At 44.5% G+C, this 22,844-nt stretch overlaps 1 protein-coding gene across 1 annotated transcript in view; it reads right to left on the minus strand.

The window, feature by feature from the left end:
- WIPF1 (WAS/WASL interacting protein family member 1) overlaps window positions 1–22,844 on the minus strand; it is a 36,713-nt gene that overhangs the window by 11,787 nt on the left and 2,082 nt on the right. Inside the window, exons 2-5 of the mRNA XM_019471873.1 lie at window positions 5,269–5,357; window positions 3,609–3,738; window positions 1,259–1,435; window positions 5–62 (exon numbers count right to left, since the gene is read on the minus strand). Of these exons, the coding sequence (XP_019327418.1) occupies window positions 5–62; window positions 1,259–1,435; window positions 3,609–3,738; window positions 5,269–5,319 (416 nt within the window). The 5' untranslated portion in view covers window positions 5,320–5,357. The remainder of the gene's footprint in view (window positions 1–4; window positions 63–1,258; window positions 1,436–3,608; window positions 3,739–5,268; window positions 5,358–22,844) is intronic.

A 22,844-nucleotide genomic window follows, 5' to 3' on the forward strand; every position in this document is an offset into this window, starting at 1 on the left:
GGGCTTGGCGGCTGCGGAGCGGCCTCCGGGCGGCAGGGCGGGCGGGCGGCCTCCCCCGGCATCTGCGGACACAGGAGAGGGCATCAGCACCCATCGGACGGGCTTCGCCCAACGGCTTCCTGACGGGCTGCGTCCTAAGGCACTGCAAACACGAAGGGGGTCGGCCCCGGCACGGGGCACGCAAGCCTTGAGGGCTTGGCACCCAGGAACAGTTAGCAGCAATTTTGATAGCACTGGGGAACCGCTCCGGAGTAGCAGGTTACATCCTGGTAATGCTTATGAGGGACAACTTGCGAGAGACCAAAGTGGCTGCAAGGTAACACAACTGATGCAGCCATCACACAGCAAGCAATAACACAGGGAGGGAAGAAACGGTCAAGAACAGGTATTGATACCATCAACCTGAAAGCAAAGAAATCTTAGCTTTCAAATGATATTTAATGACAACAGTCTGGCAAAAGGCTCTTTTCAGCCCTTTCTAGTAGCTGTTATCTAAGGATGTACTTGTGCACATCAGGAAGAAGGCAGCCAGCCCTGCAGTTGAAGAAGTACTGTTCTGTGATGCCAGAAACTTTGGTATTAATGCAAGTTCCTAAAATAGACTGTGACACAACAAAAATACCAGCTCCAAGAGACTGTTTTGTACACATGTGCTGAAAAATTATGTTAGTCTATAAAATGTGTAAGGTTTGTAACACCCTACAACCCCCGTTGCCCAGTCCTCCTTCAACAAGCATGAAATCCTACATCCTTAACCTTAACAAAACTCACTGGCCCCAGATCTCCTTTGTCTCGAAGGGCACGAGGCTTCGGGCAGTTGTTTTGCCAGCCAGAAGAATACAGTGCATGCCCCAGACAAGCCTCCAACTGCAGTGTGCGTACCAGCCAGCTGGGATGCCTCATGCATTCCCTAAGTGGTAAATCATGCTGTTGTGGAGCTGACGCAGATGTACTTTCCATTTGGAAAGTAGATCCTTTTTCCTGGTGCACAAGGGAGAATTAACTTGGAATCCTCTTATGCTCCCCTCTGGTCCTGCACACCCACAGCTAAGGCAGGACCTAATCTGCCTGACTGTACCTTGCAGGTAGCAATTCAACATTTCTGAGATCTTTAGTTTTCATCAATAACTAGGAGGATGGGTGGAAAGAGGAGTCTCACTTCTCCCTCATAAAACCTAGTATTAAGAATAAAACAAGTTCAAGCTGAAAATTACATTTCATTTACTTTTTCACACTGGAACTGCAAGGTCTTTCTTACCAGCATCTCGACTCGCAGCAGATCTGAGCTTTGGCATTCCTGCTTGAAAAAGGCCTCCAAGGCCAGGTGGTCCACCGCCACTGAAGCTGCCACCACCGCCACCACCAAAACCCCCGCCGCTGCCACCGCCACCTCCTCCAAAGCCACCGCCGCCACCTCCACCAGGTCCTTTGGGTTCTGTTGGGAAAAAAATCCCCCACGTTAGGCAGAGAAGCGAGACTGATCCTGCAAAGTCATCTCTTTCATTAGAGCAATGCTTGTAGCTGGGGAAAAATGGACGAGCTTTCAAAACACACAAGTCCTTGTTCAGGTTGGATCATCATAGCTACCATCACCACCACTATTGCACCATGGAAGAGGTGGTGCAATAAACATAGCCACTGTGTTTTATTAAGCCATCACTTTCCTTTAGTCTCCTCTGGACTGGAAAGCAGAAAAACAGTTGCTATGGAGAATTTGGAACTGAGCATGGATGGGACCTCTGAGAATATCGTGTTGTCTTTGTTAGCATCTTTGTAGCTGCTTCCCATTTCTTCATACCTTTGCTCTCTTATCCTTCCCCTCCACTTCTCCATAAGCAAACCGAGAGACAGGGCAATGTCACGGGAAATGAGGAAGGAAGGAGGAAGAGAGAGGTGTCCTTCCTCTTGGAGGTGTCTCTGGTGATCACTTCTAGGAGCGCATAGAACTCTGTCACTATTGATGATGTTGCAACATATCTACTTATTTAAACAAAGCCTAGTGGGGAAAGAGATTTCATTTCTGATTACTTTCCTGTAGGTCCAGAAACACAGTGACAGGATCATTAGCTGTTAATGTTTCCAATAGGCAGGAATTATATTATCAGCCCCCCCCTTCCTCTCCCATTTCTCTAATGTCAATATTTCTGCTGTGACAACACTGAGATGGTAAAAGTAAAATGAAAGTGTTTCCACAACTACAAATACGGGGAAGAGCCCTATTCAGAGCACCACTGCAAAATGAGCAGGCCCAGAGGTTGGGATATCTGTGGAAATCAGTTCTCCGATGACGGGCTACATGGCTGAAGATCCATTGCTTAATTTCTTGGTATCTCGATTTCTACAACTTTGGGTGGGTAAACATTTCACTGACTTTAAAGTAATTAAAACCTGTGGATTAAAAGCACTTCTAATAATCCCACCCAGAAAAAAAGAGGAAGAATGTGTTCATGGGGGAATGTTTCACATCATCCTTCTCTTTTCTCAAGCATGTTAGCTCAGTTCAGCTCTGACTCACACAGGGTGTGAACCTCTGGAGAAATGCAGCTACTATGGTTTAGTCTTTCATCATGATTTGTTAATTCATGTAAACAAGATAATAGGCCACATCATTTTAATATTACTGTTTACCCTTCCTTTAATCCCCTTAATGCTTTTCTCCAGCTCATTACAATAGCTAGAACATGTAACTTTGCTTTCAGAGATAATACTCAAGCGTTTAAAAACTAAGTACCTGGCTGACTGCAGGACTGTATCTGTTTTTTTTATTATTCTTATTTGGTCACACTCCTTTGGGCATTTCCTTCTTTCCTCATTATCTTCCTTCTTCTTTCCTCCTCATCGCTGTCCAGCCTTTAACTGCATGGCCAGACCTGGACTAGGTTGTATCAAATGTGTAACATTTGCTGATCAATCTGTAGAAGTGTCTTCTCTCCCTAGGCAATAAACGCTGTTCCTCTGACGTAGCAGGCCCTTGTTCCTCGCTCTTCTCCTGTTTCTGTTCTGTCTTCCCAATACTTTTGCTACATGGGCTTTTCCAGCCTCCTCTCAGCACCTGCTGAGATGTACAGTGAGACACAGCAGCAGCACAGCTGGATGGAGACCTTGTCTCCATTCAGGTAAGTGGAGCTGCTGCCTTGTGCCGGAGCACTGCCGGGCAGGCTGAGCAACAAGGCTGAGCCAAAAAGGTAACACCCCTGAGTCACTCCGAGAGTGGCAAAACTGCGTGCAGCAGTGACACACAGGTGGGGCTGTGGCTCCTGGCTCTGCTTTTGCTTTAAGTGGCACTGGGGCCATTAACAAGCCAATGGTGTCGTGCCAGGGGTGCCTTTATTTTTATACTGTTTATGCGAAAGTAGAGTCTGAAATTCCACTTTAGTCTCTGTGCTCTCCTCAGTCCTCACGGGGGCTTTTTTTGCCTGATCTGCTGCAGCTCCTCAGCAGAGCTCCTAGCAGGGTAGCATGCTCCTATGCATGCCAACTTCTGGCATTTTATTTTACCTACTTCTCTCATGGCAGTTCATCTGATAATGTATAAAATAATTCTGAGCATTCAGATCTGTAGAACCATTCACAAGTACAGAAACTCCAACATGCAGAATCATACTTACTGTCTAAAATCGGAGCACTTCTGTCATTAGTAACAGTCTTCTTTAGCTTTTTTCCTTTGGTAATATCAGATAATAGAGCATTTCGCCCTGCTTGTTCTGACCTGCTTAGGGATGGCTTTTCAGTATTTGCCTGCAAAATAAAATTAAAAATGAGGAGGCAAAATAAACCTCAACTTCTAGCTATAAAGTTCTGCTCAAATATGGTAGTTACTTGAGACCTCAATTTCTGTTTTTGCAGCACTGGAGTGGGTAGCATGCCGTGTCTGCTTTTGTGAATGATGTTAGAGGTAGCCAGCCTTGTTACTGACTTGAGGCCCCAAACACTGCTGCTATTCTAACCCACACTATTCACTAGAAACAGAACACTTTTATGTGAATTCACATTTCTTTGACTCAAGACTTAGAGTCTCTGATTTTTTAAAGCCAGGGCACATCTGTGGCAAATTGCCATTTTGGAGACTGAACAAGAACAGATTACACACATAATTTGATTATACAAAAAGGTGGACATTCTTGGAAGTTGTAATGAAAACTCCTAATATACAAATTCTGGATAAATCAGAAGAAAGATGGAGCTTTATCTACTATTTTAGTTTTGATAGAAATACTTTAAAATGGCAATCACCACTTCAACAATATAGACCTCTTCATATAGACCCAATAAAACCTTTAGATGCATGAGGTTTGTCTCAATGGTCCTCTCCTTTCAGTTTATGTTTTGAGGACACAGTTTTTCAAGGAAGAACCAGAAAAAACCCAAACCCATACACATATATGCACACACACATGCATGTATATATGGTTATTTCTTCTAGGAAATGGTGGTTCCTGAAAAGCTTTCTAACTTATCAGATCATGTTACGGAAATTTCCTGAAAAGTGGTGAGAGTTGCCATGGAGGGACCAAGCACAGAGTCTGTATCTTGCTTGTGGTGGAAAATGAGGGAAAGACTCTTCAGTGGCACAGCCCAACCTATCTGTGTAACCAGCTAGGGTTTTGCTATGAAAACATCTGAGTACTTTACAACGGCATTTCAAGAAGCCTTTTCTTTCTTGTCAGTGAGGTGACTGACTGTCGGAGGGCAAACACAAGCTCTGTTCCTGCTTAGGCTGACTTAAGTAAGGTCCGATGTAGTCTCACCCACCATGCTGTGCCAGCAGTGGGTCCTGTGCTTTGATACCACAGGCTGGCTGAGGGAGCTATGCTAGCTAAGAACTATCCTTACCAAATATAAACAACAGGATTGATTTTTTCCAGCTTGGGTAATGTACGTACTAGAGTAGAACAAGGGAGAAGGTGGGAGTACGTGGCTGGAGAAAGTCAAGGGGAGAGCAAGACTTCAATTCCCCTGACTTAGATGAGCTGTTGAGGAGCTGTGCCTCTCCACCCAGGATCCCTACATCAGATCAAACTACCAGTGTGGGAGGAAGAGGAGGATGGAGAGTCAATGTGGCTAGTGACATCCATATGGGCCCTGGAAGGGAACGGAAGTGATGGTGCCTCTTGTAGGATCAATTATCAACCGTAAACAAATGTTGGAGAGCTTTCCCCAAATATCATGCATACCCTCATCCACACCTCAATGCCTCTGGATGTCCCGTTCAATACGACAAGCAGCAACAAAGGACAGTACGGTACATTTACCTCCTGTAAAACTTACCAAGGCCAGCGTTGGGGGCGGAGGGGGAGCTGGAGGGGGAGGCACGGGCATGGTGGAAGGCTGAGCTCTGTCTGGACTTGCTAAGAAACCTGCACAGCAAAACACGAAACACATGAGGCCCAGAGATTAATAAACCTTAATAAATAAATTTCTACTCAGCTAAAAAACATCCTTGCAGCTAACAGGTTTATCTGCTACATTTTCTAAGTCTAAATAATCTGTAAAAAGCACTTCATGTTTCATTGTATGGAAACCAGCTGCATGGAAACGGGGGCTCCCTACATAATCCCCATTGCCATACAAACTCACAGACATACATACCCAGTTTTGCACACATACACAACCCATGCATTGCTATGGCAATACACGAAAATGCAGTAACAAAATTGAACTCTGTTTAATCCAACAATCTTGTTCCTGTGGAAGTACTTCAGGATAATCCCATAGCTATACCACCAACTCTTACTTCAAGAAGGCATAAGACCATACTCGGAAAGAGATGCTGACATTTTAGAGCCCTTAAATTGCTGGAAGATCCGCCCCCCCCCCCTCCCCCCCTTATGGGTAGGGTGGAACAGCAGAGCTCTAGGAAAGACACATGCTTCTTCCTTTCTCCCTGCTTGCTCTGAAGACTCCAAGCTCCATCGTCACCTCTGAATGCACCTTCCTTCTCCTCAGGAGCGGCACACACAGTCACGTTCTGTGCACTTTCCCAGAGGAGGAAGAGCAAGCAGGCAGCCTGGCCTCTCAGCCACAGGCTGCTGCAGAGGGAAAAGCCTGGCTGCCAAAGCTCAGCCTTCCCCGAATTTCCCTGTTGGAGACCAGGCTCCTGCTTTTCCCCACTCCAAGCAGAACTTCCAACCTAAGGCAATCCTAGGAGGGTCACACTTGAGATGTAGAACTTCATTGCAATGAAAATATTAAATGAAAAAAAAAGAAAGGACAAGCATCAAGGAATTTTTTTCAAGTCACGAGGGCTTTTTGTGGCATTTTGGCACACTGCTCGCTGGAACTGTGCCTATCGGAGGCTCCAGGGCTTTTCTAATGGTGTTACGGCATTTCAGCATGTGCTTTGCTCTTGCCCATTCACCTCAGCCAGCTTTAGTAACGGTGATTTGCCACCATTTATATAATGTTTGCGCCAGACAGGTAAACACAGTGGAAATAGGAATAAGGGTTATTTTCCAGACAACCCTAGGCTAACAGCTGAGGTCCCCAAGTCAGTTATTTACAAGAATACACAGCTCTTACTTTCTGAAGTCACTTAATTGTTTTTGATAAAACCAAGGAGAACTGTAATAGCACAGTATCTGCCAAATCAACTTCATGCTAGGTACAGTACCCTTTACAGTTTAAATGAGCATTAGGAAAATGTTCTGAATGGAACAAAATGGCATTTGCAGTGAGGGTTTGAGGTGAGTCACCACCTACAAAGTCTGTAATGGCTCTGAGATGATCCATGGTATGTGTGTGAGAAAAAAAATGGTTAGAAGTACAGATTTATCTCGTCAGATGCTCATGCTTCAAAAGAATTAGAATACAGCTATAAACACACACATACAAAAAATTGCTGAGCTACCTTCCTCAGAAGAAAGCTTTTCAGAAATAAGACTTTAATGGATTTTGTCTAAGATCTTTAGGGAGGAAAGGGCTTGGAAAGGAGTTGAACACATCACCCCTAGCTCTGGCTGACTATCTAGAAAAAAAAAATGGAGTTCAAAGTGGCATGAGGCTTTCACGTTCAAAGTGAGACTAGAGTCTCTAGTCTTTGCAGGTTTTCTTCTCCCGTACTGCAGAAACTGTTTCTCTTTCCGGTTACTGCGAAAGAGCAAGCAGAGCAGAGGGGAAGCTGGCGGACGGAGAGACTGACTAACAAAGAGGAAACTATGTGAAGCCAAGCCTACGCAGTGCTGTGCAAACACACGCGTTCGCAAAGTCCTGCAAACGGACCGGCGCGCTCTCATCAGTCCTCCAGTGCGTTACTGTGCATCTTATGGTGTCTCCAGAGAAGCACCAGCTTCGCGTTCAGAGGATCTGCTTGAATTCAGGTCCTGTCTTCCGTATTTCTAGCTCTCAGTCGTTATGTGCATCTTGGTGTCTCCAGAGAAGCACCAGCTTCGCGTTCAGAGGATCTGCTTGAATTCAGGTCCTGTCTTCCGTATTTCTAGCTCTCAGTCGTTACATAAGACTCTGCACAAAGCCCTATCCTTTCCCGATCTGCTTATCCTAAATGCAATATTTGAAATCTGAAGCCTATTAAAAGCACCAAGACTAATGCTGCTTTGTTCTTCAGCTTGTCTCCAGAGAAGCACCAGCTTCGCGTTCAGAGGATCTGCTTGAATTCAGGTCCTGTCTTCCGTATTTCTAGCTCTCAGTCGTTACATAAGACTCTGCACAAAGCCCTATCCTTTCCCGATCTGCTTATCCTAAATGCAATATTTGAAATCTGAAGCCTATTAAAAGCACCAAGACTAATGCTGCTTTGTTCTTCAGCTTCCTGTTTAAAAAAAACAGTCAACAGGAAAATTATTTCTTACAGCAGACCACAACCATCCTGTTTCTTAACACAGCCTTTTCACAGCTGCAGTTGTCTCTAGCGTAACTGTGCCATTAGGCTATTTCACCAAGCTTTTAACTCCTTCAACTGATTAAAAAGAGAAAGAGAAATTCTGCTCTCTGCGCTGCTTTGGTAAGAGGCCAAAGCAGTCTGGATAATGCACAGTGAGTCTCCTCGGCACTCCATGTGCCGCGGGAAAGTTTCTGGAGCAGGCAGAATAAAGTTTGGTTTGATATCAGACTTTTAAATTAATTCCTTAAGGCAGCTCAGACCTGAATGCAGCTGGCCTATGAAGCGCTTTCTCTAAAAGGCAGTATTTTTGCAAATGCCATAACTCATCTACCTCCCTGTCAGTTAAGCGATTGCTTTCTGCATGCTTGTGCTGGTCTGTTCTACTTTTTTTCCTTTCAGCTGGGTTGCTTTGGATCAGCTTCTTAAGGAATTGGTGGAGACAGAGGGGAACCAGGGTAATGCTCAAAGCCTGAGTTCTCTTAAGGGGAAGCCACTACCCATGGACACATCCAGCCTCTCCAAAACCCTCCCTGCACACATTATTTACAAGGAGGTAAGGGGGAGAAAGGCAGTGGGCATCCCCTCTTTCCCTATCCCATCTTCCAGAGGGATGACATCCTCCGATGTACCTGTAGTCACCAGCTGCACACTAGCTAGTACCTCTTCTGGTACTGAAGGGCTTTCTCAACAGGACAGGAGTGGAAATTAAGTACACAGCTGCACACTGGTGAGCTTAGCATTTAGCTACTGCTGAACAAGCCCTGTAGCCCCCAGGGCAGTTACCAGGGGGGTCTAGAAAATGGCATTTTGGAAGCACAGGACAAGCTTCTATAATAGGTCAAACTCAGGCAGAACTGGCTTGAAGTTTAATGCAAGCATCCTGCAGAGTTGTTTACTCATGATGTTCTAGAGCACACACTTCCTTTAGGAGCCATCAGAAAAGAGTGGCGTGACTCAGAAACCTGCGTGCCCACACACAAAAGTACAGTGCATATACTTACAGAGCCAGTAAAACACCCCAGTTTGTCAAATTTTAGCTTAAAACATAAGTTACGACACTGCTTCACTCTTACTTTTGTCACTCTCTGACTCTGCTCCTGCTACTGAGAAAGAGAATTTCAGAAACTCAAGCTGAAACTTTGCAGCAAGAAATGGCACCTCTGTCTTTGAAGCTCTAACTCACCCTTGCTGTTCAGTTGTTAGATTTTGTACAATCTACTTCTTTGTCTGACTTTTTGTAAGCAAAAAAAATGGTGCTCTCTGGATTTTTAAATTTGATCACTGTAAGCCTGTAGGAAGAATAATGTATGGAAGAGATGCAGCGACCTGGGGGCTTGCCCACACAGCACAGTGCTGGGGCTGACCCTTGGGATGAGCAGCACCTCTCGGGCTGCAGATGCAAAGCAGCTGAGTCAGCACAATGCTAAACTTGAATTCTGCAGCTGCTTTGTTCACCACTAATTCGCAGGATCGCTGTTTTATGCAGAGCATAGAGATGTCCTAAGATGTTAAGCGTAACTCTGCAGTTAGAGGAAAGCTTTGGTTACTGTCGTATGCTTCAGCAATGGACTCAGTTCGTTATTTGCTCTTGGTCAGTGGGAAAGAGCTGGATTTAAGAAATGGACATTACGTGCAATTGCTAACAGCTGACACTATAAAATACCTGAAAGAGTAACTGATCCACCCAGTAATAAATTTTACCTACCAAATCTGTTACCAACCAAGCTGCTTATAACACTCGGTGCTGCAGGGTGTTGAAAAGGAACCAATTCCAAAAGACCAAGACTGAAGGCATATCGGTACTTTGAAACCCAGGACGCATGTCCTTGCATATGTTCTAGGCAGCACCTATAGCTTTTAAGGAGCTATATAGAAATGTTATATCTAGATGAGCATTGGTGGTGCAGCAGAAAGGATTACGGTAACTAACCCACACATGTACACCACAGCATCAGCCCCTGAGCCCCAAACACAAAGGTCTGTATTGTCAGCAAGAGAGAAGGATTTCCACAGCTGGCAGCAGCGGCAGCAGCTGTTTTCCCGCTGCGAGGCAGGCGCCAGCAGCGCCATGCACACCGCTGTTTCCTCCGGAGGTCCAGCCCCAATCGGGGCTGCCATTGCTATGAGCTGGCACCCCACCGCAGTCCCTACCCTCGCTCTGCACCGCCTCAGCTACAACCCAGGTGCACCCACGGACAACCTTCTCGAGAGGGGTGTGCACACAGCCTGCATCTGCTGCCTTTTAAGAAAGCCACCCCAGCTGTTAGCAAACGAGATACCCACCTAATCCCAGGTAAATCACACGATCGCATAAGGAAGCTCTGATTTTTGTAAGCTACCAGGCACACCCGGCAGTCACTATCAGAAATGGTATTAAAATATTATGATATACAACACATTGTGATAAAAACTAATTTCATTTAAAAACCAAAGTATAGTAGACAGTATAGGATGCATTCTGCAAAGAGCCCCTTGCGCCGCAAAGTAATTCATAAAGACCAATAAGCAAAAGTGGCACTAAACCAAACTCCGTGAAGCACAAATTCTGGGCATTTCAGATTTAATTTGGTACTTCAGAAATCATTTCAGGAGCATTACAAATGCTGAAAAGAAACGCGACATTTAATGTAGGATGGACAGTGTGAACAACTGGACTGCAAGTGCGCTGTTTGCATCTAGTCAGCCATTTTGAGCTGCTTCAGGGAGCCCCCTCTTAAACATATTGAGTCAGAGGCAGACAGACAGCTCACTGTGGTTAATCATTTCCTGCATGATTAATTTCCAAGCAAAAAAAGAGGAAGGAACAAACAACTGTAGAAATAAAATAGAAGTGATAGAACTCAAGGGGAAAAAAAACCAAAGTCGCCAATTAAAATGGTGATTGGCCCTCTGCAAAAGGACCTAACTTTCAAACCAGTACTGATTTGGTTTTTTCAAAATGCATTACTTCCTGCTAATGAAAGAAAGGAAAATTTTAAAAATCTGAATTTGAGGAAATTGGGCTAGGTTTTGTAGATTTTAGTACTTAGTACTAAAAGTACTTTAGTACTTTAGTAAGGTAGCTTTCAAAACAAAAAGGACAACTAACTATAAATACATTACAAAGTAGTTGTAAAATCGTTTAAAATCAGTTTCATACAGACCACAATATTTTTTCATGAACCGTTTTTTAATGGAGGACAGAACTATTAAACCGTTTTGATAAAAAAACATTACCGTGTTTTCTTATGAAGTTTGTTCGAGTCCCCCTGCTCCCACTTCCCTTGGTGGACCCGAGCCATTAGTAAGTCTGCATGTCCCGTGTTACACCACTGTATCCTCCAAAGGCCAAAGGGGCTGTTTGCATTAAGAGAATCAGGTGCGGGAGTGTGGCAAGGTGTGAATGAGAGCTTTAGAGGATGCTGAAGACACTCCTCCCATGCAACACCGTGCCAGTAAATCCCATCTGAAAAATATCAGATATTTTTCTTCTTCTCTTTTTATTAAAGTTTCTAAAAATATAGAAAACTATAAATAAATATAAAGATAGATGGTTTTAAACCCCTAAAGAATTCAACAAGGACACCAAACCAAACCCAGTGCAGCATGAAACTACCTGAATACACTGAAGAGGAATTATCCTACAGGGTGGTGAAGAAAGAATATTTAGGAGACTCTCTGGCCTCAGTCACTCACACAGAGTAGGGCAAAGCCTCTGACAGGTGCTAAAGTAACCCAATACAAGATCTACTTGAGACACCACAGGACTGCTGTGTAACCGCCCCATACTCAGCACTCCTCCTAACTGGGATAAACCTTCCGAAGCCCAGGAGCTCAGGAGGCGGGACGTTTAAAACGTTACTCTCAGTATTTTTGGGTCCTTTAACATCACTGACTGGTCTTTTAAGGATGGCTTTCTGGCTGAGACAACGCTCCTTTTGGTGCAGGGATTACAAGACTACGTGGCCTGAGAAAGGACATTACAAGGGTGTGAGAATGCAAATTGTCCTAACCTGTCCAGAGGAAGCTGTGGTAGCGAAAGGAGGCACTAACATTTCACCCTTAAAACCACTTGCAGAGAACCAGACAGCCAAAAGAGAGACCAACAGACGAGAAGTTACTCTGGATGCATGAGGCCCAGGGAAATTCTGGGGAGCTGCCGCTGCCAGAGAGAGGAAGCCAACTTTATTTGGGACTTTTTGCATTTCAAAGAAACTCTCCACAGTACCTGAAATGAGTGGTACGAGTATGACTTTCCACCCAGACTGAAAAACACGCAAAATGCCAGGGCAGAGAAAGTGGCCGGTACCAGCGATGCCGGAGAGCTCTTGCCTGGATCCCGAGTCAGAGCTTCCTTTCTCTTTCCACGAATGGCTGTTGGAGGGGTGATGGATGATAGGCTGTATTCACAGGCACATGTGTAAAGCGGATGAGGTCTTTGTGGCCCCAAAATAGGACTTAGCCCCAACCTGAATGACACACAGGAGCTGGCAATAACAGGAAGATCTGCCACGGGGAACTGCATCTGTACAAACTTGGCAGTGACCAACTTGGGGGATCCAATGCCATCCTGCTGCAGTCAGGGGCCAAAAAGGAGAGAGGAGGAAAGCAAGAGCCTGGAGATCTCTGGCAGGAATGCACGAGGCAGTTCTGGGGGAAGAAACACATGTCAAGCCAGTATCACAGTGCGCCCTACATAGGGTGCAGAGAGATGATTTTTTTTTTTGTCTGTTTCGTTTTTGACATACCCTTTTCAATAAATTGCAGAGTTTTAATCTTTTACCTCATACAACAGCGTAACTGAGCTATGTGAAAGGTGCAGGTGCTGGAGGGCTAGTGGGAGCAGTGAGATAAATAACGACAACAGCAAACAAAGCACAAGACTAGTTAGGAAAACAATGAGAGGATGCTGTGAGGTGCTTTCACAGGTCTCTGTGCATGTTACCCCAGGCACTCGCGGCTTGCCAATCCTACAGCATCTCCATCTTCCTCCACCCCTCATGTTCATGTCCCTCACCCCCGAGCACCCAGCCAAGCACAGTGACCCTGCAGGCAGCACTGACTGCAGCTCATACTGAGCAATTCCCCAGGGTCTTAAAACCCCCTAAACGCTTTCGATCTACTTCTTACCGTCACAGGAAAACAGTAACAAAGCAGGTTACTGTGGGGTGTCAGTGACAAGTGAACTATCAGACCACTGAGCCAGCACACGACCATGGGTCGCCAAGAGCAGTAACAGCCAGATGCAGTCATGGTCCATGGCAAGTTGCATCCAGCAAACCTCATCTGTCAAAGGCAACCAGGAGTTATATGGCAAAAATCCAGCGGTGCTGCATCCATGGAAAATTACAGCTGAGAAATAGGCCACTATGTTGTCAGAATGTTGTTTTAATCCAAGTATTTTAAAAAGTTTTTTCCTTTCCAGTGACATATTTTTCAAGATATGCAGAGGATCATAGGCAATGGCTAGCTTTGGAGGACTGCCCCCAGTCACCAATACAGTCACTATTTGGAAGAAGCAGCAAAGCTTTAGGTCAGTTGAAGTGTTTGGATGTTGACTTGAGAAAAGCTAATAATGTAAGAGCAAATACACTATAGCAGAAAGTATCTCTCTGACTCACTGAAATCAGAAATTGCTTCCATCCAATCCCTGCTCCTATAATTTCTTTCAGCCAGTGCTTTCAGAGGAGAGGTACAGAAATATTCCTGTCTGCTCAGACTCTGCAAGTCGGCTCATGCCCCCTGCCGCAGCAACCCTGCCCTGGGGAGCAGGACCTCAGCCCTGCAAATGGCACCTGGACCAAAGCCCCTGCACTGGGCACCGCGGGAGGGAGTCTCGTCAGTGTTTTAAAACAAGCACGTGTGTGTCATTCCTCAGCAGGAGGTCAAGGCCAAACGCAGCAGAGAAATCTACAGTTACTGAGCTGTATCCCAGCCCTCGGGACAGGAGGACACAACTTAAGACATTGCAACCTCCTACAGCCCCCTCCCCACCTCTGCCTCCCTGCCAAAAAATGAAAAGCCCTTCCCGCAACCCCTCCACAAAGAAAAGCCCTGCAGCAAACAGCTTCACCCTCTTTCCCAGGCAGAAGTGATGGTTAAGGACCGAGCTGTTTGTGCCTGAGCTCTTACTTCAGCTGTCCAGAGCACAGCTGCCTGCAATATTCAATCACCTACCACCCAAGGCAGCCTTTAGTCAACCCAAATGTTTGAAACAACGCACAAGGCTGTGTTATCCTAGGCACGCTGCCCAATGCAGCCAGCGAGGGATTCACCCAGGCTGGAGGCGACCTCAGCGTGCAGCCCTAAAGAAAGGGACCCTTGTTACGGTGCTCTGGAGAGGCTGTAGGGACAACCTCTCCACATAGGGACAACATACCCGGGGAAACAAGGACCTGGTGTCTCTCTCCATCTTATTCCCTCTCCTGTTCCTCCTTGTGAACATTTTGTGTTCACAAAATACTGTTCCTAATACATAGCTCAAGAGCTTCTCTCCGATGGGGCTGCTTTTTCCAGTGTCTCGTTACTGCAGAGGTGATCACTCAGTGTCATGTGGCTGTTCGGCAGCACGCTCTTCGCTGCACAGCTTTCTCCCCAAAACTAGCTGTCTTAAGCTCTAGGAGCTGTTGGTAGGGTGAACAGGCTAGTTCAGAAATTAAGGATTTCTGAGTATTGCCTCCAGCTTACTCAGTCCTAAATCAGGAAAAAAAGCATTCCATTAAGGTGGAAAAAATCCTGAAGAGCAGGACTCTTTCCACCAGCTTTTCCTCACAACACGGTGCCGCTCAGCTCTTCAACCGGACAGGGTCATTTGTGGCCTGACGGTGGCAGGCAGCCTGCACAGAGCGGCAGGCGGAGGGCAGAAAGGGACCCTGGTGTCCCACACCTGGTGACCCAGAGACAGAAAGGCATGGGCTGGCCTTCGAAGCCCCCAGCTTGTTACCATGGGAAAATAACTTTTGTTCACATTAGCATCCCCGCCTTTTGCCTTTCCACCTATTGCTCCATGGGGGTTTTTCTGAGGATGCTACGGGTCTAACCACTTGTTTCCTTTCTGTAGCATGAAAGCAATTCTGCCACTTGAATCAAGTTGACAGAAGTCTGGAAGATTCCCCCTCCCTCCTCTGTTTTATGGCATAACAGGCCAAAAAGTATCAGGAATTAGTCTGAATGGTTTTTTTGGACATTTGAGCTGTTGCAACTTTCAGCCAGCATGGAAAGAAGTCATAGGAATCAAATTCGGTGAGCAAGCCCCAGTATTTTGCTGGACTTCTGCTGATCATGGTTGCCCACCGGTGTGCTGTGGGTCCCCTTCACGGCGGTGGTTATAAGGAGAGAGGCTTCTCTCTGCAAATCCTGAGGCTGGGATGAAAAGAGCCTGTTTGGAGTCATGGGTTACATGATGGGAGCTCTAGGACACTCCACACCGCATCCTTTCCACATCCTGGGCACTAAATTAATAACGTTGTGACCTGCATAACTCCATTGTGGAAGCTGTCTTCATTCACCTTTCTCTTCTGACCAGCAAGACAACATGAAGCTGCAGTTGAAAGCATTTTACTATAATGAAGGCATACAGAAAAGGATTAAGGATCTCACACACTGTCAGATTATTTTACTTCTCAGTAGGCGTAGGTTTAGAATTCAGTTGGCTTCAGCATTCAGATAGGCTTTTTAAACATCAAGTGTTTTCTTCATCACAATCAACTAAGTCTTACTAAACCTGCAGTGAACTCTGACTGGTCTACTAAAGCCAGTATCTATAAAATAATATTAAAATAGCGACTACCTCTAAAGGAGAAATCTGAGGCATATAAGGGCCAGACATGTGGAATGAATTTAAGACACCCTTTTCCAATCCCTCTCTCTTGTAAATATTGCAATATTCCTATAAGAATGTTGAAAAACTACAGTGCACAGAGATTAGTTCAGATTTCACATCAAAAGCCCAAACAAAAAGTTAAGTGGCCTGGGCAGTCAGCAGGGAAAGAGCAACTACACAAGCATGAGTGCATTAGAGTTTTTACAGCCCAGGTGTCGACATGAATTAGAGAGTAAATTGAATACCTGTCATTAGAGGAGCAATCAAAGACTGATCTGCCCGGAGTGTGGGAAAAACAAGACAAAACCCAACCCCAGATCTGCATAATGTAAGGCAGCCTGCTCCACCAAAGACAGTTTGGAAAAACGAATATTACCTCAGAGCCAGGTTACCATCAATAAAAGCCTCGGTTCAGAGTGGCAAGCCCCATAAATCAGTTTTGTGAGAAACAGGCAACCAGGTCTGGTAGAGATTTTAATTAAAAAGAAAAAAAAAAAAACAAACTTATTTTCCATTCCAAAAGTTAATTTTGGATGATTTGAGGCTGCAAAGTGCTGAGACTCCAAACCTCCACTACAATGGGTGGAGACGGAGAGTCTGATTTTACTCTCATTAGAGTTCATGGAAAGGCTCTGGCCAGTTTTCAGAGGGGGCTGGATGAGACCCATTGTACCTCATGACTTTGCTGAAAGTGTTTGAATTATTTGGGATGATCAGACTTAAAGACTAAGAAGAGTACATCCTGCGAAATCTCTTGATGTTCTCTGCTGTGCAGGGATTTGCACTGTAGCTCAGGGTTAGTCATTAAACCAGATCATTTGCGAGGCATTGAATCATATTTGCACATAAGTAATGAACTTGAGGAATGTCACAGTCAGCAATCAAGGTTGGCGTTGGCTCCCACAACACTGTCTTTTGGGTGCAGAAGGCTGGTGGAGCAAGGACCACAGCCACAGTCTGCACAGAGATGCCATCACTTGTGTTCAGCACTGCTGGCATCTTGCTTCATGAACCTGGGGAGAGCAACCAGCTAGATATACCGTCATCTGTCTCAAAGGACCACGACCTATTGAAAAACTCCCCGTAACCTTCCCTCTGTGCCCTGCTCACAGACCACAAACTGAATAGAAACTCACGTCAGACCTTACCCACTGACTAGATACGAAATGAGGACTCATTCTGCGTATGACTTGTATCCCCTGTGTTCGCAAACCTTCTCTGACCTCTGTCGCAAAAAGCTATGAAATAGCATTTGATCTGTCATTTAAATGCTTATTTCAGTAACATGGCCAGGGAAAGTTAAGTTCTTTGTAGACTCTGCTGGGCTGTTACAAAAGAATTACTTTTTTATAATTCACATTCCCAAAGGAATTAATGCAAGTCTGCAAATAAAGCAATGGAAAATTTTCAGCTTACTGAGGTATAAATGAATATACACAAAATATACCATTACTTTGCATACTTAAGAGTTTTTAGTATTTACTATGATTGGTACTTTATCATAGATCCTCCTCTGAGAATAGCTACAAAATGAAACTCTCTTACATAATTTATGTAATAACTAGCTTCCAGTAATTAAAAATGAATATCACTTTCAAAGCCTGAAAACCCTGATGCATGTAAAGCTGGGCAATGTAGGCTGGGTATCTGCACATGCAGGGAGTTGGACAACAAAGTGTCCATTTGCACAAGCAATCAAAGCAACTCGCAGCATCCGTTCTTGCTCGCCTGGAAGAGGGCCTCTGCCCTCTGAGGTTTGGCCTGCTCTGTAGTTCATACTGCGTCTCAGAAAGCTTTCAGATGGGCTGCTATGGTTTCAGTAATTATTTTTAAAGGTTCTCGGCGATATAAAAACAAATCTGCTGAAGAGATTTTAGAATCAGGATGGAAATAATAAAAGGGGAGGGAAAAGAGGAGGCAAAAAGTAATCTGAAACAAACAGAGGGTCTGCTCCAGCAAACCACCCCTCCCCTCCCAAACTCCAGGACTTCAATCGCCCCTTCTTCATGTTAGAGCCAACCTTAGCTCACCCCAAACTACTCAGATACTGTGGCCAAAAGGTGATCATCTTTTCAAAAGGGTCTACAAAACTTCAGAAATTGCATCCAAAGCAATACAAAAAAAACCCCAAACCCAAGGTGAATTAAGGATAAGAGATTCATTTTAATCTTAAATATCCTGCCGTACATATTTTGCTTTGAAATGGATTCATTTAAAAGCAACAAAGAAAAGCAACAGTGTTACTGAAAACACATCATTTCACATGTGAATTTACACGATCACCTAATATCCTGGCAGTACTGGCAAATGATGTCTTGTTCTAATCCATATTAAAAACAAGCCCAAAATGTTATGTCTCTGCACCACCAGATTATTTGCCTGGTTGGAATCCAGCAAGACACTTCTCCTGCAACTTACTTCAGAGAAATAGACAGAGGAAGCAATACATTATTGCTATTAAAAATTGTCCGGTAAGACAACTCAAAAACTATCTTTAGATGGCTTGTACAAAACTAACAGACCAGAAGACCATTAAGTAAAGTAGACTGAAGGTTGCCATTGTCTCTATATTGTTTGGTTCTTTGTATCATATATAAAATCTACTAAATCAGACCATCTTTTTCTCTATTTTAAAAAACATAGATTTTATAACATACCCGTATTAACTGTGTTGATCACCACCTTTATTACTATAGCAAGAAGAGCTTCATTTTAAAAGTCTAATTTTTTAATCGAAGTAAAAAATGTACCAGCTGTCCTTAGCTGATAGGAACTGCTCTAGTTTCACTCCAGACCTACGAAGACTTCTACCAGAGGAAGATATGGTCCAAAAGTAGTAACGCGAATCTGTATGATAAATGATGAGGGCTGCCGGTTGAAGCTCTAGGGCTAAAGCAGACTACCAGCAGGGAAGACGAAGAATTGTCTTTTCCCCCTGCGATACTGAGCCATTGAATCCATCACATGCCTTATTCTGAGCTGACCAGCACTTCCCCGCCTCCAAGACCAGTTACTGGACGAAACAAACTGCTACCTAATGGAAATACGTATAGAAACCCTGCAGAGGAACTCCTGCTCTAGACTTGCTTCTTGGGAAGAGCAGCTCTAGAGCAAATTAGTGGTTTAGTGACCGCCCTGTAGGTCACCTCCAAGCCAGGGGCCAACCGGAGGGATGGGTGGAGGAGCAAAGGCAGGAGGGTGCTTGGAGACACCCTCACTCTTTGGCCAGCCTGGAGGTAAGCTCCACATCATCCTCCTGAATCGAAACCACATGAGGGAGGTGGAACTGGTGGACTGGTGTTTAGAGAGATCCCCAGGCAAGGAGCCTGACACCCTGGTGGCTGCTATCTCAGACTCCCATTCACAGCTGGAGCCGTGGAAGCACAGACCTGAAATTCTCCCTCCTCTGTTTGGATTTAGTTTGCCCTTTGCAAAGCAGTAAAAATCTAACCCACAGTGCATTGAACTCCTCTCCATGTGTAACAGGAGAGACCTTAGCCCTCAGCATCTGAGTTTGTATGTGTGCAAGTCACCCGCGATGCTCATGCGCTGTTCCTATCACCAGCAATTTCCATTTGGTCCAATCTGGAAAACATCTTGAGTAATACAAGGATGAATTTTTCTGTTAAGTATTTCCAACACTGCCTTTTGGCAAGAAAAAATGTCAAAAGTCGCTTGGAAAAGAAAGGTACAGCTAAGAGATCTTTCAATTATTTCATAAATAAGCTGCCAAAATGCAAAGAGTAAAATCCAGGCGATACTAATATTCTTCATATTTATACCATTATAAGCCAAGCAGAGATCAGAGTATTGACCAACTGCAATTACATTTTATTTCATTTACTAGAGTAGAGCTACAACAAAAATTCAACTCAAAATAGCTTTGTAAAGCCATTTTTACATAAATCTTGGAGTTTCGTCTACTTTTGCAGCAGGACTTGATATATATGAAATATAGATATTTATGAAATATAGGTGAGACAACAGTGAAACAGAGGGTTCAGATTTTACACGTGGCACTTTGGCTGAAGACTCAGCGTTGATATTGGGACTATGAAGTTTGCACATATGCATCTGAGTACACAGTACACATCTGCAGCAGATGATGCCAATTTAAACACCTACAGTAAAGACACACAGTTAAGCTGTCCATACCTAATCTAAGGTTTTCATTGTCCAGTTGAAAGCCCTATAAGTAAAGATAACTTCTGAAGATTTCATTTATGAAATACGCTTCTCTACTTGTTTTGGCAATTATCTAATAGATGGCAAGGTACAAGTTCTGTTTTGCATCAGTCTGTGGTTCTTTTAAACTCAAAGCAATTCTAATGTCATATGGAAAGGTAACTCAGTCTAGGAATTTAGATTCCCTGTTCTACCTGGAGAGGCACTAAAATTTGTGTGTGTTGCTATACTACAGGATTTAAAAATATGTTTTTTTGGGGAAAAAAAAATAGAGGGAAGTAGGAAACTAATTATATGTCCTGTCAAAGTTTGAGACCCACAAAAAAAAAGGGGAAAAAAAATAAAAAAAAAAAAACGATTTTGTTCTTGGAAGCGCAAATTTCAGCAGAGCCTACATTTGCTTTACATATTTTAAATTTCTTTTAAAAGATAATTTTAGAATTTTCTAATATCTGAAATTTAAATTTTGTGCCGAATTCACCTTTGATTTCAGGGGAAAAAAAAAGGTTTTGATAAACTGATGGTTTTAATTAGAGAAGCTTTTCAATAAAAATGTCCTGAAAAACTATAACTGCAATCATTAACTTTGATATCCAAACAGAAATTTTCCAACTCAAGCATCTAAATCCTATTGCCAGAGGTTAATGTTTTCCTAGCTTCACTAGTGTATTGACATGGCACTGCTGACCCAGCACAGGGCTTTCTTACTGACTCATGACTGCCTTGATCATCCCCTGGTCCCAGGAGGGGCACGGGGCAAGTCGGTGCCACTAGAGCTGAGACTGGGAGGACACAGATGTGGACAAGCAAGGGGGCCCAAAGTCCTGTAAAGGGGACTAGTTTAAAGCATGGCACAAATCAAACCAAAAGCAACCAAGGACAACAAAGTGAAAACGCCCTTCTGCTTTCCTCCACGTCTCCGATTACAGAAGTCTTTGCTCCAATTTATTTCTCTTTGGAAACAACTTTTTACAGCTGCACATGGCAAGTACTTAGCTAGAGAGTGAAGACGAGAAGCTGGAAAGAATGATTATTAATGGATTCTGCCAAAAAAATAGGCAGGGCAAAGTCTTTCACGGCTTAGCACAAGAACTAGTTGATCTTCCCCTACGCAAAGAGGAGGCATGTCCTGCGCTGCCTTCCTGAGAAGGAAAACAGCGCAGCCACATTGCCTACTGCAGCAACCTGGGCTGGATGCTGAGGAAACATGCAGCACCCCCCACTTTCTACTTGTGAAGCTGGAAAAGTCCACACACATTAAAAGGGAGCGTTTGCCCAAGTCATTGTTAGTTTAAACCAAGCAATTCCATTCAGCTATCTGCATTTTATTTTAAGTATTTGTATCTCCAACCGTTTTCCACAACCTTTGACAACCAAGTGTTTCCATGAAGCAAGTGTAGTCAAAGGCAATGTGTCATGTGGGGGCCTGCCCTGGAGGGCACAGGTTTACCAGGGGCTCAGGGGACTGTAGTGACATCACACATGAGGTCATATCTAGCTGCCTGCGTAGGTCAGACCTAGGCGGACGTGCTAGGCAGGTGAATACGCTAAGAGGGACAAATCCACATCTTGCCTGAACTCGGTGGGAGCTGCAAGCTATTGCTCGAGGAGAGACAAGGTGCCCCGGCCAGCTGCTCCGGGGCCGGCAGCGGCTCCTGGTTCCTGCCAGGTTTTTGGAAGCAGTGCCCAGACAGCATCACACCTTTGTGTTAGCTGGCAGCTCTGAGACAGCCCGCTCCACAGGCTGTGCAGGAGCTCATTGGGAGCCCAGGGAGCAGCTGGGTTTGGACGTTATTTGCCTCCATGCAAGACAACAGGTCTAGCTGAGCTCCTGCTTGTATTCCAAATGCAGCTTTTTGCATAAAAAGTAGTAGTTTGGTGCTGTTTAATCTAAAAAAAAAAAAAAAAAATGGATGGCATCCCCCTGCCACGAAAAAATATACCCACAAAACCAAAAGCAGCCACATACCATCATTCAACGCTTGCATTTCCTCTTTAGAACATTCATCGGCAAGTCCTCTTACTCGACAAGACTCTTCAAATTTGTCCTTGCTAATGCCAATCTACCAAAAGCTCAGAGAAGAAAACAAATCGGTCACTGCAGGCTGGAGTGCTCAGTGCAGGTGCCCTGAAACAGCAGGTACTGGAGGGTGGCAGCCCATTTCCCCTTTAATTTCTTTGTAATAAGAGTGGTTGTCGCAGTTGTTAAACCCTACCTAAAGTTAGCATCACATCTGCCGAGTCCTGTAAATACGGCTGAAACCCTGATCAAACTGGCTGAATGGTTTGGCTAGCTTGTATGGGCAAAACCAAACTGGGTTTATTTTAAGTAAGTTTGAAGACTAAGTTTAGCATATGGCAGACTGAAATATGACTCCTAACATCTCTGCTTTCAAAACCAGAATTGGTAATTAAACGGAGAGTTAAGAACCACTTCAAATCTGAGGCCACAAGCTTCCAGATAAAAAGAAAACTTTTTCCGAACTCAGAAAGCCGTTGTATCTGGATCAAACCCACAGCTGAAAGGAAGCTTTGCGTTGGTTTTACCGGGTCATAAGACATTATTACTCTCATGAAGTCTACTTTCTCTCTTAAACTGCAGTCCTGATGACTGGCAGTCCTCAAACAAATGATCGTGCAAGGATCACTGTTCTCGTCTGTATCTGCCAAGACCCGTTACAGGTGGTGCCGGTCCAGGCACCAGCATGCAGAGAAGGCGCCCCCCGCTTCTGCGCAGAAGGGGTACGGCAGCACCGGGTCTGCTGTGTGAACAGAGCCTGAACTCTGCAGCCAAACGGTGCTTCAGGCGAGCCCTGATCCATCAAAACTTGCTATTAGGAAATGCTGTTCAATGCAGACCAAACTGGTTTTGCACAGCCAGCATGACTTTGAAGTTTGCCATTAGTACCAGCGTTTTGAGATCCATGATAAAAATGAGCCGTTTTCTGTCTTTCCACAACTGTTCACCTGAGAAAGCAGCACAGCTTGCCTTTTCAGGTCTCCCTCTTATGCTGGGAGAAG

The sequence above is a fragment of the Aptenodytes forsteri genome, unplaced genomic scaffold, assembly GCF_000699145.1.
Source record: "Aptenodytes forsteri isolate BGI_AS27 unplaced genomic scaffold, ASM69914v1 Scaffold257, whole genome shotgun sequence".
Taxonomy (NCBI): domain Eukaryota; kingdom Metazoa; phylum Chordata; class Aves; order Sphenisciformes; family Spheniscidae; genus Aptenodytes; species Aptenodytes forsteri.